Consider the following 16,501-nt stretch of genomic DNA (forward strand, 5'->3'; position numbering starts at 1 on the left):
GACCAGGTGATCTCGCTCTGTCTCTGTAGCCTCGGGCCCTTCACAGCCTAGAGAAAATCTAATCCAGATATTTTGTTGAAAATTTCCTCCAGGCAGTAATACTATCCACATGTGGCGTCGGTTCACAGCAGATACACTACAGCTCAAATTCTCCACAAAGAGACATGACGTTGCCAGCTGGTGTTACAACAATCTGCTCTTTATCTACAACAGTCTGTCACAATTCAAACATACAATGTATTTGAATTAATCCATTATTTGTGTGATTCAAATGTTGTGAGGTTTAGGAGTGTGTGGTGGTGAGTCAAATATTATAAATATTTTCAAGTCAAATAAAATCAAGTTCAAGACACTGGGAGTGACATTTTGAGCAAGACGGAGTAAACGCTAATCACATCATAAAATGTGACTAAAGTTACTTTTTGTTTTAAGACTACATCTAAATGGGCGGCGCAGTGGTCAGCACTGTCGCCTCACAGCGAGAAGGTTGCGGGTTCGAGCCCTGACTTCTGTGTGGAGTTTGCATGTTCTCCCTGGGTTCTCTTCCGGCCCACAGTCCAAAGGCATGCATGACTGTAGGTGTGGCTGTGAGAGTGACTGGTTGTCTGTTGGCCCTGCAATGGACTGGCGACCCGTCCAGGGTGAACCCCGCCTTTCACCCGAAAGGCTGCTATGATAGGCTCCAGCCCCCCCCCCCCCCCCCAACGACCATTAACAGGATAAGTGGGAGAAAATGGATGGATGGATGGACTAAATCTAAATCAGAATAAGCTGCCAAAAACCCCAAAGACACACTAGGGATGAACACAAAGAAATCAAGATCAGTTTTCCATCCATTGTTTTCCGCTTATTCCTACACATGAAGGGTCACGGGGGGGCTGGAGCCTATCCCATCAACAGGCGAGAGGCGGGGTTCACCCTGGACAGGTCACCAGTCCATCACAGGGCCAACATAGAGAGACAAACAACCATTCACACCTACGGTCAATTTAGAGTGTCCAATCAGCAAAGTCCCCAATTGCATGTCTTTGGATGGTGGGAAGAAGCCGAAGTACCCGGAGAGAACCCACGCAGACACGGGGAGAACATGCAAACTCCACACAGAAAGATCCCGTGCCCGAGCCGGGACTCGAACCCTGAACTTTCTGGCTGTGAGGCAACAGTGCTAACCACTGCACCACCGTGCAGCAAGATCAGTATTCATTGACTAAAATCAAAGTCTCACATATTTTTTTCGACTAAAATGTTCAGACATTTAGTCAACTACAATTTCAACTGCGAGGGCCAAATCAGTCAAACTCACTGTAAAAATAACCCACACTTTTTTCCCGCTATGATAAGTGGATCTGCCCCAAATTTAACAGGTTCTTTCCTGGCCCCTGCTACGCCTCTAGTGTACGCTGAGTTCGGTGAACAAAGGCAGCGATCCTGCAGACAGACAACCAGAACCGAAAAGCTGAAAACCACACGAGGATGATTAAACACGACAAGGACATTTGACACAGCAGTACTGAGAGTAGAGTTAACTGATACTGCATCGTGGTTGTTTGCTTTCACGGTGTATGCTTGTAAAGTTGTGTTCACCCTAAAGCGTGATAGTGCAAATATGTCACTTGATCAAATTGATCTTTCGCCTTTCTGGCCAGAATGCCACAGGAGAAAGGGGAGGAGCTTGTCTCCTAGATAGCAGAGAGGGTTCCTGGCATTTCAAATTGTATTCACTATTCAGTCTGCCGTTCTCCAAGATCCATGGTTGTCACTGTCATTGCTGCTTTGCACCTGCTGTATAACATCCAGAGACGACCGAGTGCCAAACGCCATCGTGCCTGGGTGCACAACATCCTGAGGAGGAGCACACAGACGTCAGTGAGTTTCGCTGCCTTTATCAGGAACTGTGCCTGGACGATGACCGTTTCCACCACTACTGTATGACGTACAAGTTGTGTCATAAAACTCTAGGTGAGTGCAGATGGTCACGCTGAGTCTGTCCTCAGTGCTTGACATCGCTGAAATAGTTGAGCTGTGCCTTCATCATTAGGCAGTCAATGCAGATTGGCTGTCAGACAAATTTGTTGCTGAGGTTCAACATTTTGAACTTGCCCGTAAGACGACGGACGCAAAATCTGCCTCCTCTGTGCAACAACTTTGCAGGGCGAAGACACAAACTTTGCATCATCCATTTGACTTTGTATGTAATTTTATCACACCGCAAAACACAGTCGCTTTTGGTGTGAACATACCTTTACAGTGACCTTGACCTTTGACCTCCAGAATCTTATCAGTTCTTCTTTGAGTCCCAGCGGACATTTGAAGAGAACCCTTTTGGGTGTTCTTGAGATATCGCATTCATAAGAATGGAGGTGTGTACAGACTGACAACAGGGAAACAGAAATCGATAGCTACCACCGGCATGAAGGCATAAAATAGCTGCCAAAAGTAGCACTATTGTGAACATGTGCACATTAAATCTGCTGCATGTCAGAGTTTTTGTATCAGGGTACAGGCATGGATGTTCTTGAGGGTGCAGGTCAAAGTGAAGTGGAAACTAAAAAAGATGAGGGCAGCAGTGAGGATTTATTTCTTGGAGACGACACTCAACCAGGCATGTGTGCGGGTTTCATCTCGTGTTGCTCCTCAATGAGGCAGGAAATGTTTTTCTGCTCATCCTTTGATTCTCCCAAATGAGAAACATCTCTCCCCCTTTCCTTTCTTTCCTTCCCTCCTCCTCCTTCTTTTTCCTCATGCACCAATCCCTCCGTGTTTCTCTTCCAGATGGAAAGGTGATGATATTCCCGTGGGATAGTGGAGGAGGAGAGCTTTCCAGGGCTGTTGCCTCATCATAAAAAATAAGCAGGGAACATGTTCAGACCACCGCAATGCCTCACTGTTGAAACACATTTATACAGGCATGCCCCTCTTATGCACACACCTTCAAAATGCTCCTGTTTACCTTTTTTTTTTTTTTTTTTAAATCTGGTTCCTTAGGCTTCTTTTAAAACTATTTTTCCTCTTTAAATTTGGTTTTAAATTTTGCTGGAAGGAAAATAATCATAATTTGGTTTACAGACTTTCACTTAGTAAAGTTCTATCAAGGTGACAGGGAGGAAAAAATGTTTCCATATTCACCTGCGATACTAGTTGGTAATCTACTTCTCTCTGTCTCCCTCCCTGTTCCTTTCTCTGTCTCGCGCCCAGTTTCAGTCTACATGTCTCAGCTTGTCGGCGAATTAGAGGAACCACTGGCTCCTTTTCTCCTCAGTCGTCCGGAACAATCACAGCGTGCCCTACTCAAGGGCCATAGCAGGGTGCGTTTCACTGCAGAACAAGAAAAGAAGATTGAGATGTCAGTGGGCTAACCGTGTGACCTCTATGGCCTTCATCAGCAGCCAGAGTCAAATTATCATACTGGTGAATTAATTTGTTTGTCTCTTTAGTTATAAGCTACATGCCTAACCACTTAATCAAAGAGGACTGAATACAGAGTCCTCCATTTCAAATCATACTAAAATCTAAAATTTCCCTTTGTCAAATGGCAAATATAATAATGTAATTCACATAATCTATAACTACATTTGTGTTGTAACAATAGATCATATTTGAAGTCTGAGTATGATTCTCTGTAAAACTGCCATTCTTTCTGACATCATAGAAAAATGGCTATCTTTGTGTACACATCAGATGTTGCTTCAATATGAAAAAGATTTGGGACGATGTCACAAAAGATTTTTAAATAGAAGAATTTAGACATAAATTAATTCCAGTTTAATCCAATGAACCTCACCACGCCATAATAGAATGAAAACCCACAAAATATCAACATCACGGTCATTAAAATTACATGTTTTGTTGATGTTCATATTATTATTACGCTTGGAGGACACTGGTTTTAATTAAATAACAGCACAATTTAAAAGCAAAACATCAAGGTCTTCGAGGCATCAAACTGATACCAGAAACAACATTCAACCAAATATCGGTGTTAATGACACTGGGGCCCAGATGGTTGCCTGCCGGGTTGGTGATTAGAGCAGGAAAATGTGATGAAATGTTACATAATTTCAAAAAGCATCTTAAATTTTATATGCCCCATTAAAATCTAGACTAATTAGCGCTGAAACCTGGATATGGTGAGTTTTCAAAAAAGGAATTATATTTGCATGGAATGATGTGAGATGTGGGTCTGTTTGCCAAACACAGATTTAGTAGATGAAGGTGAGATACTGCTTCATATTCTGGTAATTTTGTTCCAGCCTGCACAATAATCAGAAGTGCCAGAGGGATCTGAGAGCACAAGAATAATTCAGACATTTGTAGGAGCAGCAGTTGCCAGCAGACACTATAATCCTCTGAATAAAAACTGACTGGACAGAACAAAATATAATAACTGAATCTGAAGTGATATTTCAACAATATTCTATGATTATCATAAGTCAAGCAGAAAAGGAAAAAAAAAAGGGCTTTGGGGTTGAGGAAAACAATAAAGTTCAGAAAGGTATGCAGAGAGGTATCTGTATGTACGTCTCATCCTATATTTACACCAGATGTCGCAAAGCAGCTTGAAAAAAGAATTTTTCCACGTGAATGAATGTTTTAATCTCATGTTTGGGTATTTTTCCATGATGATAAGTCATGTCATCAGCAGCAGGGACTTTTAGTAGGAATATCATATGCAAAGAATAGACAAACTCATTTAAATGCTGTTTTAATGAGTCATATCCTGCAGTCATACACCTGATTCTCGCCCTCCTTTCAAGTGAAAAGTGAGGGAGGACAGGGAAGAGACAAAGGGAGTGAGAGAGAGAGAGAGAGAGAGAGAGAGAGAGAAGATTGAAGAAGGGAGGCACAAGGAGACAGTCATGCCTTCAAGACAAATGCCGCTTGTCATCCATTTAAAAGAAAAATGCAAATCAAGGCAGAGGTGTGAATGGATGACTGGAGAAGATGTGAGAAGAAGAGGATGAGGAGACAGAAAAAGGGTGGGGGGAGGGGTGGAAGAAGGAGGAGGTGAGGGAGGGAGTTGTGGTCTCCTGCAACAAGTTTAACCTGAATCCAGGGCTAACAAGATGTCCTGATTGCAGTGTGCTGAAAATACGAAAGAACCAGAGACAAGAAAAAAAAGAAAGAAAATTAAACACAGGCTTTTGTTCCCTCTGCTCTCTTCTCTCTCTGCTCAGATTTCAGAGGGTGCTCTTTTTTTCTCCTTTATTTCTGAAACAAATCCTAAATACTCCTAAAAATGCACATTTTGCGCCCTGAACGAAATGTGCACACTGAGCAAAGCAATGCAGTCTTAAATAACAAAGACAGATAGCCAGAAAACATTGAACACAACCAAACGTGTGTGTAGTAGGGCAACCCAGCGGGAAATAATGGAGTGAGAATTTCATCATTTTCTTTTATGTATGTAGACATATGACATTTTCAAAAGCCTAAAAATTACAAGTAAACATCTTGCATTCAAAATGAAGACAAAAAGAGCAAAGCTTGGGTGGCACGGTGGTGCAGTGGTTCACACTGTCGCCTCACAGCAAGAAGGTTCTGGGTTGGAGCCCCATTTTGAGCTCGGGATCTTTCTGTGTGGAGTCTCCATGTTCTCCCTGTTCCTGTGTGGGTTCTCTCTGGTACTCTGGCTTCCTCCCAAAGACATCAAGAGGGGACGAGGCTGATTGATACTCTAAATTGACTGTAGGTGTGGCTGTGAGTGTGAATGGTTGTCTGTCTATATGTGCTGGCCCTGCGATGGACTGGTGACCCGTCTCGCCCGAAGTCTGCTGGGATAGGCTCCAGCCCCCCCGTGACCCTTAACAGGAAAAGCGGTAGAAAATGGATGGAGAGCAAACCTAAAGGTACACAATATGATGTTCATCAGGGAGCTTTACAATCAAACAATAATCTCATGGCTCTGCCAAATATCAGAGAGCAAATTATGTATTTGTCGAATTCGACACATTTCTCGTGACAATCTGTCAAGCGTCTCATTTCATCCTACAGCTCTCGGAGATGAGCAATAGCAGCAGTTGAGTCTTATCTTACTATTTTCATAACTGTGGGGGAGAGAGGAACAGGCCGCGCTGCGTGTGTGGTGTCATGTGGGTTCTCACAACATTACCTGTGTTAACCGACTAAACTGTACAACACTTTTACAATTCGGTATACAAACGCATTGTTGGGAAAAATGGTATTTCCATTCCATCCTCCACGTGAGGATTAAAACTTTCAAGTTGCTTAAGGAATGCAACCATGATGGAATAGGAGGAATGGCTGCGTGATCAATTTGATTAAGACTCTCCATTTTAATATAACCTTGGAATCACACTGGTTGCACAGCACTTCAATTATCCAATTTAAAGTTATACATCAACAACTCTGGTGTTGTAATTATGACTGTTGGTTCAATATATTAATCTTACTTAAGTTGTGCTCTAAATGCGTATTATTTTTAAGAAAAATCCCTTTGGGAAGGTTATGTAGAGTCATTTTAATCTTTCATCTGTGTCCATACAAAAAAACAACAACTATCCATCCATCCATCCATTCATTTTCTATAACACTTATCTGTTAAGGGTTGTGCGTGTGTGTGTGTGTGTGTGTGGGGGGGGGGGGGGCGCTGGAGCCTATTCCAGGCAACGTTAGGGTGAGAGGCTGGGTTCACCCTGGATGGGTTGCCTGTCTGTCGCAGGGCCATCAGGAGCAGTTAGGGGCTCAGTATTTTGCTCAAGGATACTTTGAAGTGCTCACCAGGGGAAGTAAGGATGTCCTTCGGTTGCCTGCCGCCCACGCTACCTCTGAGCCTTGCTGCCCCAAAAACAACAACAACAAAAACCTAATTATAGATTAGTCCACAGTAATTTTCCCTTCACACATAATAGGCAGGTATGAAACGCAATAATACATCTGCACAGGGGGATGAACAAAGATGAAATATGACAGCCACACTTGGGTTGCTGTTCGATGGTCGTCATGGTAATGAGATCTTTTGGCTTCCAGCTTCTTCAGAAACATATCTGCACTTTAAGTTGAGGACAGCTAGGAAAAAAATTGTTAGGTATATCAAAATAAAGGGGGGGAAAACTTGAGGATTTATATCTGACAGTAGTTCTGTCAAGAAGGTCATGTGATCATCAGGGTGTTTTGATTGTCAGCGGGCTACTTCAACAACAAGCGGGGATATTTCAATTTTTGGAAACATCAATAATCTTACAAGAGCCAACAAATTTTTGGAAACATCAATAATATTACAAGAGCCAACAAATTCAATTTTGGTTGGCGATCTGGATTGTATTGTAGACCCTGGATCCTGGATGCCGTTCTAAACAGGAGATGGCAATTGGCTTCATTTTTTTTTTGGACATGTCATGAAAACAATTCCATCAGATTCTTTCAGTCCGTGTGAAATAGTTGATAACTCCCTCTTTGATGAATAGGAACATCGTGATTCCTGGAACATAAATTCTGCAGAACTGTTTCAAAAGCCTTTCAAAAAGAGACACCAGATACATGTGGCATATAATTGGTAAAAAGAACAAAAAAAACTGCATCCTGTTTGCCTACTTGATCAAAAACTGAAACCATTCATCTGGAGGGATGTCCCGAGATTATAATAGAAAGTTGTTTTTGGTAATCCTCATTTCAGGCACATAAACTCCAATCACGCATAATCCCACTCTATTATTTAATCCAGCATTCTGATAGTCACTGTCACTCCGAGGACACATTGCTAAAAATGTTCCTGACAAGACTGGACATGTTTCAGACAAGCCTGCTTTTTCCACCGCGACATTATAACGTGTCAACTTGCCATCAGAAGATGGAGTTTCACCTCAAGGAGTAATGACTTCCTGTTGCACGGTGCCACATAGTACTGAATACCTCCCCTTCATTCCCTGTTCCTATCTAACGTACGTGCATTCTTCAGTCATTACAAATGGTTGCTGGTCTGTTTGGTTTGTAAAACAGGCCTGGTGGTTATCAAATACATATTGCCACTCTTGTCTCTTAACGTTTCAACATTCCTCCAGAGCAACAGCGGATGTGCCCACGCAACCCAAGCAGCTGGGATGAGAGGCAGCGAGGAATATTTTGTTGATAGTAAACACAATCTTTTACGATGTTCTGGCTCAATAAATAGGCTTGAAGAAATGTTAATTATAGGATGCATCATTTTAATGCGCTCTTTGTCTGAGCAAACAGTCGTAAACTAGAACTATTTTACTCATAATACTGTATGAGGTGCAGGCTTAAGTCTACTTATCGGTGCAATGGTGCAATTTCCTCAAATGTTAATGAGGTTGTACCGATTAATAACCAGAAAAATGTCAAATATTACGCTGACAAGTTAATTTTGACCTTGGAGGGATGACAAACGTGTGTTAAATATTGTCATCTAAATGCGTGAGTTTGGCACGAAAAAAAAAAATCTTTTTTTTTGTGCACATCAGTACATAGTTGGGTCCAATTCAACACTTTTGCTGAATTAGGGGATATTCCCTCAAAAGCTGTGACTTAGATAACGCAATCACGGGAAAGAGAGATGTAAGTGATTGCTTATAGTGTTGATAGCAGTAGATGTGTGCGAGTACAGTGTCCTTTTCGATGTTATCGTGTTAATAATGTGCACGTTCTTTTCCCGCTCTGCATGTTCATTCTAACAATGACCAAAAAAAAGCATCTTCCAATAAACCTATTTTGAATATAATATTATATTCAATATCATATTTTCAAGGTAATGGTTGATATCTGCAGCATTCATATCTTGATGAAACTAATTAAGGCAGTAGGTTTTAGTTCAAGAGACACCACGAGTATTGAGCTCCTAGGGAAGATATTGATCTGTTTTGGATCAGTAATCCCCAAAAAAACTAATTGCGGAGGAACCCTGATGGGTGGATTTGATGTTATATATTTAGATTTTTTTTTTATCCTTTTGTATTCTTGGCTGATTTCTGTGCACTTTAAATAATTAAGCCCTTTAAGGCACAGCATCTCATTTTATTAACTTTGGACTGATTGAGCAATTTTCCATCTATTTTCTAACATTTTATAGGCCAAATGATTAATTCAGTGTGAGAATAATAAGTGAATTAATTAATAATGAGAATAACTGATGGTTGGAGCCCCAGTGGATGCCATTAAAATGTCGATCCATCTCACTGTTCGCTTCCTTCCCTGATTTACTCGCACTTTGTCCTGTGCCGTCAAAAAGTCGGCATCTCACGTGACACACACACACACACACACACACACACACACACAAACACACACACAGGTGGCAGTTAACAGGTCTGTCCACTATGACTTCACGTCCTGAGGAAGGAACGCACCTCTGCCCCACTAAAAAGCAGTTAACATTTTATTGTTAGTATAATGCAGCATGGTAAAGAATTATAAACGCTTTCCTTGACAGGTGAAAGGTCACGACACATTGCTGCAGTGTTTGTATATTGAATTACACGAAAAGCCAATAAATGTGCTTATCAAGATGGTTGTCAGTTTCATGAGCAAAATATGTAAAAACTTTTTTTTTTGGATGATACATTTTTTTTTAAAATCTAAACAAGGCAGAGGCTGAAATCAGTGCTCGTGTAATGTGCAAATCTTTGCTGACAAGCAGCTCCGTTCTGGTAAGCGTTAGTTCATTTTCTGCAACTCGTGTTTTCCATGGTTTAATGGTGTTGTATTAAGAAACGCTTTCTTTTCCAAGCTTAAAAGCGTTTAAGACGTTTCAAATTGTGTTTTCTTCTCTTCAGTTCTATAAATCAACAGTTTTTCAAATCAACACGGTGACAGAAATTCTAAAACTCAATTTGTTAAACTCAGTGTACATAAAATATTCACCAAATATTTGGAAATGTGAAAACAAATTTATTATTATTCGGAATTATATTCTATTTCATTTTCTCTGCACACTGAATGTGAAGTTAATCAAAAGTGTATTCAAGATGACAAACACGATTCTAACTTCATATGAATTCAGCTGCATACCTCTACACACCTACTAAACCCTCCAGGGAAGCAACACCTGTTTCACCAGCAGTCAATTATCTATTACTCCTTGATGAATTACAGATTCATTCACCATATAAATGCAAATTGCAACCCACCTGATGAACATGTACAAGTTCTCAAAGGTTTTTGTTTTTTCTGGCTGAAGATGGAAACCCTGGTTCAACGGCTGTCACCGGATGTCATTCGTTTTTTTGGTTGCTGGGAATGAAGGGGGAATAATTCATAAATAAATATTGCTGAGATCAATCATTAGCTACAATTGCTATCAAAATCATGAGCTCACATGCATGCTCTTAATGCATGAAAGCCTGGAAAAGAAGGGTGTTAGTGTTTGCCCCCCCCCCCCAAAAAAATTATAAATATATATGAAAGCTCATTCCTTTTACATAAAGCATAAGTTCACACATTCACAAGGTAAGGATTATTTCTCCAAACAGCCAAGTGCCAATGAAATTCATAACAGAGCGGAGGGCATCCGCCAATAATGATGTTTTACTCCCCCTGCTGGATCACGATTGAAATGTCAAGAGGAAAACAGACTGAAAGTAGTGTGAAAATTGACAGTTAAGTAGCAGTTTTGTTGCTTGAGGGTCAAATTATCAAATCATTTTTCAACACTGGACCAGGGTGATCAACATGAAATTTAATACTCTTTATGGTTTTTCTTTTTTGTTTGTTACAAAATTAGTTTTATATCAAATCAAGAACATTCAAACACAAAATGTATTTATATTTATATAAAAATAAAAAGCTGTCTTAAACCACCATCCATTCACTTTAACCATGATGTACTCTGCCATATTTCTTGCCAATGTTTCTCAAGGAATAGTTGACTCATCAGTTTCTAATATGACTTGTGTGACTTCTACAATGTGCAAAGTCTCTGTCTGCTGCCTTTAAAAAAAATTTAAAAAAAATCAGAGAGCTGCCGCCCTGTCAGTGACCCACCTCTGTCATTCCAGTGCTCCTGTCATAGAGACGATTGCTGACGTTGTGACTGGTCACTCCTTCAGGACTGCAATGACAAAGAGATAAAAGACAAGACATGCCATTAGTATTAGTCAAGATTCTCATACAATGCCATGATGTGATTGTCATTGCGACAGTTTAAAATTGTGAATCATGTGTTTATGCTAATCTCGTACAACTGATAAGGATGCAAAAAAAATAGATTTGGGTCTGCATATCCCCAGCGTGTCTGGATGATGTTAAATCATTTCGAAGGAGTTTTTAACAATTGAGGAAGTGATCATTTGTGACAGCATTGCATTTTGAGCAGTTTTAACTCAATAGCACAACCAACTGTCCCCAAGTGGTACTGCAGGCCGAGCGGTTACACAGTTCACGGGTGGAAACACTACGAAACAGACTATTACATTCAAATGTTAGGCTGGTCATAAGTACACGAACCACAAACCTTATCGTCGATGTGCTTACAGGAGAAATTTGGGCAATAATATCGTGTTTCTCCGAACTTTACATACCCTTAGCTCTCTCTTAACAGGACGTTCTGTCATAAAAAAGCGTGGTGACGCAGCCTTGAACAGGTACAATCCGGAAGTGAGATGCGCTTCGTTCCGTTGTTGTCTTCCACTGCGAAAAGCCTGACAAATACAAAGAAAAGATCGTGATGCTGTTTTATGTCGAGTCAGTAGGAAAGAGACAACATGAAGTATCCAGTGGTTGACTATCTGGCTTCGTCTGATACATTTTAAATTGCGCCCGACTGTTAAAAGAATGGATGAAAGCGGTGCTGAAGGAGATTCCTACACGGTGAGATATTTGCCTTACTTTCCAGTCGTTTACGTTCAGGTTATCTTGTTTCAGGTTTTTAAAATATCCCGAAGGAACTTAAATGCAATTTATAAAGCATCTTCCCACTTCTAAAACTGTCTTGACACTATTGAATATTAAAATGGGTTCCCAATTTGGGTGGTCGTAAACAAAAACTCAACATCTTTCTAATCACTGTACTATGAGATGCTAACTATAACGCTGAAGTATTCAACCGAAATAATCTTCTCTTTAAAATGCAACTACACTCAACGTTTGCCCAGTGTTAACAACTTCAGAATGAATTAATGTTTATGTCTTTCTTCCTCAGGACAATCTCATTGGAGCTTTGCTTGCTATTTTTGGAAATTTTCTTGTAAGCATCTCGTTGACTATTCAGGTAAGATCTGCTTCCTGTATGTAAATGACGTGAGTACTGCTCCTGTTTCAAGATTATGAGGGTGTTGGCGTGATTCCCTGTGGCTTGTGATTTTAGCAGACACTTGTGACATCTTATGTAATTATAATCTTTCATCCTATGAGATAAATCTATATTTTCCACATCGCCCACCCCTGCCGTTCTAAATATGTATATATTCTTTTCTGATACAACCACTTAGCCTTTTTTATGTGGTTTAGGACTACGAAATGTTTGCTGTCTTAAACTATGCATAACATCCATTGTTTACCATCCATCTTTCTTTTTTTTTCCTTTCAGAAATACAGCCATGTGACATTAGTGGGAACAAAGGACCCACGAGCCTTTTATCGCACTAAAACCTGGTGGTTTGGTTTTGTACTAACTTCTCTGGGCGAAGGCGCCAACTTTGCCTCTTATGCCTTCGCCCCCCTCGCTATGGTAGCACCTATTAATGCTATCTCTGTCATGAGTGAGTATTTGCTTCATGGTTCCTTGATATTTTATCATTTTTGGCTACAAATGAAATATTACACCTTGCAAAACGTTTATTCGCGGTACATAAAAAAATTTGATTAAAGGCAAAGTTTGTGGTAATATGTTATGTCTTTATGTCTTGTTTTTATTTTTCAGCAAGCTCAATTTTGGGTTTTATTTTTCTGCATGAGAAATCAAAGCCAAAGATCTTTGCAAGTAAGTATAGCATGTGTTTGTGTGTGTGTGTTTTTGTTGTTGTTGTGTTTTTACATACGCAACTAAATCAGATGCCATGCAGATCAGAGGTAGAAACTTTGTGTGTGTGTGTGTGTGTGTGTGTGTGTGTGTGACCTCAGAGCGCTATGGGCTGTCCTTCCTGGGCTGTATCCTAACCATCGGAGGAACATTCCTCCTTGTAGCCTTTGGACCAAACTCTCATGAGCTACTGAATGCAGAAACCATTGTGGGACACATTGTAGCATGGCCCGTTCTCTTATATCTGGTAAGATATTTTCACTCCCTGCCTTCATGTCTTTTGTACTCGCTCCTAGATTCAGGTGAAGCAGCAATGAATTTGATTCATTTTGATATTAGCTGGTGCAGCTAAACATAACTGATTAATTACTAATTTTTATCTGTTCAAAACTACACATAAAACAATTGTTCAATACGTAAGGGGACGACTCCACTTGCTTTATGTGCACATAGAAAAATAATCAAAGTAAAAGTCAAAGGCATCTGCTGGTATGAGAAGTTATATTTACAGTCACAGGGAAAAAAAGAAGTAACTTTTTAAGTAGAGGATTTGCACCAATGGAATAATTCTTTGCAAAACGACAAACAACAATTTTGGCTGATGTGTGTGATTTTCTTAGCCGCGAGCAAATTCAGTTCCACAAACATTTGTATGTGAAATCTGTGTTTGTTATCCAGCTTAATTTTCTCATCTCCCAGATTAATTGTGTTGTTATTGAATCTTCAGTGTTTTCTGTTGGGTTTATTTGGCGTTAATTTAGTGTTTGTTGACAGCTCCTGGAGATCATCCTGTTCTGCCTGCTTTTATACTTCTACAAACAGCGTAGTGTTAACTACCTCATTATTATTCTGCTGCTGGTCGCTTTGCTTGGTGAGTCTCCGGCATTAAATGCAAAAAAATCTATTTCATAATGGCCAAATAGGATCATAATTTATTGGACTGTTTTGGAGCGGTAGAACACAGAAACGCTTTTCTCTTTTTATGCCCTGCAGGTTCTGTCACAGTCATCACAGTGAAGGCGGTGTCCAGTATGTTGGTTCTCACCATCGATGGCGCCATGCAGCTGGACTACCCCATCTTCAGTGTCATGTTTGTGTGCATGGTGGCGGCGGTGGTCTTTCAAGCCAGGTGGCCACAAAGGAGACACACGCAACCACAGCAAAATAGCAAATATAACTGGATAGTGTTATTAATCAAGCAAATGCTCTTTCCGTGACTGTTTTCGTAGATTTCTCTCTCAAGCTTGTCAGCTCTTCGACTCCTGTCTGATAGTCAGTGTTAACTACATCCTCTCCACCACCCTTGCTGTGGTAGCTGGTGAGTTATGGGATTATTTAAGTCAGACCTGAAAAGACAGATAGGAGCGGTGTTCTAGCAAAAACTCTGGGTTTTCAGCTACGGGATGAGAGGCAACCTAAACTTTGTTCACTGGCAGGTTTTTGCCCTCGAGAATGAGAGTGTATGTGCAGTGGGAAAAGGGTTGAACGCCCTTTTTATGATTTCATAACACAAAATACCTTCATTGAATTATCCACTGGAATTAGATCCATAAACCAATTATTGTGCTCTGCTTGTTAATGCATTATTCCGTTCTTATTTTGGGACATAACTGAAAGAATAAATGAATATCCAAAATGGAAAAATCAGCTGTTCTGGAACTAAAAGCCACAATCGAGGTTAACTGCACTTTTTCTTGAACACTACAGTGCAGAAGCGCTAAACAGTAGTATTATTGGGCCTGTCTTTCTTCTTTTTTGGACCTTCCCACTCTCAGCATGGATATCCTCCATTTTCTGCTTTCTTTTGTCTGATTCCCAGGAGCTGTGTTTTACCTCGAGTTTAAAAATGAAGGAATTCTGGACATCTGCTTGTTTTTGCTGGGGTGAGTCATAATCACATAGTTTTTATAACATTTAGGACAAACTCTACTGAAATGCAATAGAACTCATTTAAGGACTGATCACTTTGTGCCGTGTACAGGACTGGAATTTGTTTCCTGGGGGTTTTCCTCATGACCAAAAACAGGAAAAGGGCCAAGACCTTTGAGCCTTATGTTACCATGAATATGAATAACGGTTTGTACAAACACACTTATGAATGTTTGTTTCATCAGACCTGCCTGCATTTAAACATAAAAGGATTACATTTTATGTTCTTTCTATGCCCAGGGATCCCGACCATTCATGACAAGGACCAGGCCGCCCAGCCAGACTACAGTGGCTCTTTCTCTTATGGCGCTCTGGTCAACAACGATAATGGCGCCACTGCTAATCCGTCAGCCACAACTGCTGGCCCCGGATCACCTGATGCTTCTCCCGGACCGCTGGAGCTAAAGAAAGATTAGAACCAAGCACTTGTACTGTTTCTGTATTAATAATTTCTCTTCACGAAAAACAATATTCAAGGACCTTCAAAGGCAACAGTGGATTCATATTCCCTAGTCCCTCCACCAGCCTCCATTCCAGTGAGAGCTCACTGCCCTCTTTTTTTCTTACTGCCTTTACACTCCTTTCGTCATTTTTTTTTCTTCTTTCTAAACCAAAATGTGACCTTGAAAAAGCATTGAAGATGACGTCAGGTATGTTCATTCCAAAAATCGACTTTAGAAACCTGAAGCTCCACACGTGACAGCGGAAAGGGTTTTGTGCCTTGAAGTTTACTGCCTGGGGTTGAAGATGTAACGATTGAACTTTGTAACCGTTTAAGTAAAGCTCTTCCATTTACACCGAGGAGAGTGAAGTTACTCCTCTACTTTAGTACTCTCTGTTGTATAAGAAGAGTTTTCTGCCTCATTTGTGGGATTTATTGATGTTTTTTTTTCCAATGGGATCTAATGGCTGCAACCGCTTTAATTTATTGTAATGTATTTATTAATTGTGAGAGTTGCTTTTAATGTGCCTTGAAAAGTAGCTTTACGATGGATAAGAAAGGAAAATACAACTGCACTTAAAAAGTGGGAGATGCATCACCATTGCAGTTCAGTTGATTGATTAGTGAAAACAATGTTAGTATTAAAAAGGTCCACACTGTGCTATTGTCTGAAAGAACTAAAAATAACAGTTCTTTCAAAATAAAAAAAAAAAATTACCTTAAAGAACTAATGGTTGTGTAAAGCAGGAACACTCCACCTTTACACAACATTGTATGTCTTCAGGGTTAAAGCACCGAGGTATTGCCCTGAAGTTGTTGACTGTGTGGTGGCAAGAAGCCTCGTCACTGTGTGAACTAACTGAAACCAGTCTCGCTGTTGAAAAATACTTATTCTTTCTTATTGTATAGGCCACAAATGAACACGTTCAGTTTTGTTCTGATCAGTTGAACACAAGAAAAAGCAGGCATATTTGTTTTGGGGTTTTTGTTTTTTTTAAGTGCTCTACCATCTCAGCATTTAAACAAAATAAAGTTATGAATGATCAAATCACCAAATGAGCTACTTGGGTTCAATTTTGAGGAATTCGTACTTCAGTATTTGCATTTTAAGGGACTTTGTACTTTAAGTGCACTACATTTATCTAAACCTATCAGCTACTGTGACGGAGAGAGTTATGCATTAAAAAAAACTGATGAAGATG

The 16,501-nt window shown here is 40.2% G+C and overlaps 1 protein-coding gene and 1 long non-coding RNA gene across 6 annotated transcripts; one reads left to right on the top strand and one right to left on the bottom strand.

The window, feature by feature from the left end:
* Nucleotides 1–946: 946 nt before the first annotated feature.
* On the bottom strand, nt 947–11,687 carry LOC147246468 (uncharacterized). Of its 5 annotated transcripts, XR_015109853.1 has the most exons (6): nt 11,490–11,687; nt 10,954–11,020; nt 10,101–10,203; nt 6,739–6,795; nt 3,127–3,315; nt 947–1,842 (listed from the first exon to the last, which is right to left on the bottom strand). It is a non-coding gene; the product is annotated as an uncharacterized LOC147246468 (long non-coding RNA). The 5 variants fall into 5 exon arrangements; XR_015109850.1 differs by lacking the exon at nt 947–1,842 and having other exon boundaries at nt 2,226–3,315; XR_015109851.1 differs by lacking the exon at nt 947–1,842 and having other exon boundaries at nt 2,226–3,315; nt 11,423–11,687.
* On the top strand, nt 11,377–16,484 carry nipal3 (NIPA like domain containing 3). Its single transcript, XM_086183228.1, has 11 exons — nt 11,377–11,778; nt 12,110–12,178; nt 12,497–12,668; nt 12,830–12,889; nt 13,030–13,175; nt 13,703–13,799; nt 13,922–14,057; nt 14,158–14,246; nt 14,748–14,811; nt 14,910–15,004; nt 15,098–16,484. Exons 1-11 carry the CDS (start codon nt 11,743–11,745, stop codon nt 15,271–15,273), a joined length of 1,140 nt encoding a protein of 379 aa, XP_086039354.1. The 5' UTR covers nt 11,377–11,742; the 3' UTR covers nt 15,274–16,484.
* The last annotated feature ends 17 nt before the right edge of the window (nt 16,485–16,501 follow it).

The sequence above is a fragment of the Aulostomus chinensis genome, chromosome 17 (genome assembly GCF_037954235.1).
Source record: "Aulostomus chinensis isolate RoL2024-O1b breed Wild chromosome 17, RoL_Achi_v1.0, whole genome shotgun sequence".
In the NCBI taxonomy this organism is placed as follows: domain Eukaryota; kingdom Metazoa; phylum Chordata; class Actinopteri; order Syngnathiformes; family Aulostomidae; genus Aulostomus; species Aulostomus chinensis.

What these genes read in the sequence shown, in the direction of transcription:
- nipal3 (XM_086183228.1), top strand. Translation starts at nt 11,743, where the DNA reads ATGGATGAAAGCGGTGCTGAAGGAGATTCCTACACG. An exon ending in GGCCCGTTCTCTTATATCTG is followed by an intron (nt 13,176 to 13,702) that starts GTAAGATATTTT and finishes GTTTGTTGACAG; the next exon opens with CTCCTGGAGATCATCCTGTT. An exon ending in GCGGTGGTCTTTCAAGCCAG is followed by an intron (nt 14,058 to 14,157) that starts GTGGCCACAAAG and finishes CTGTTTTCGTAG; the next exon opens with ATTTCTCTCTCAAGCTTGTC.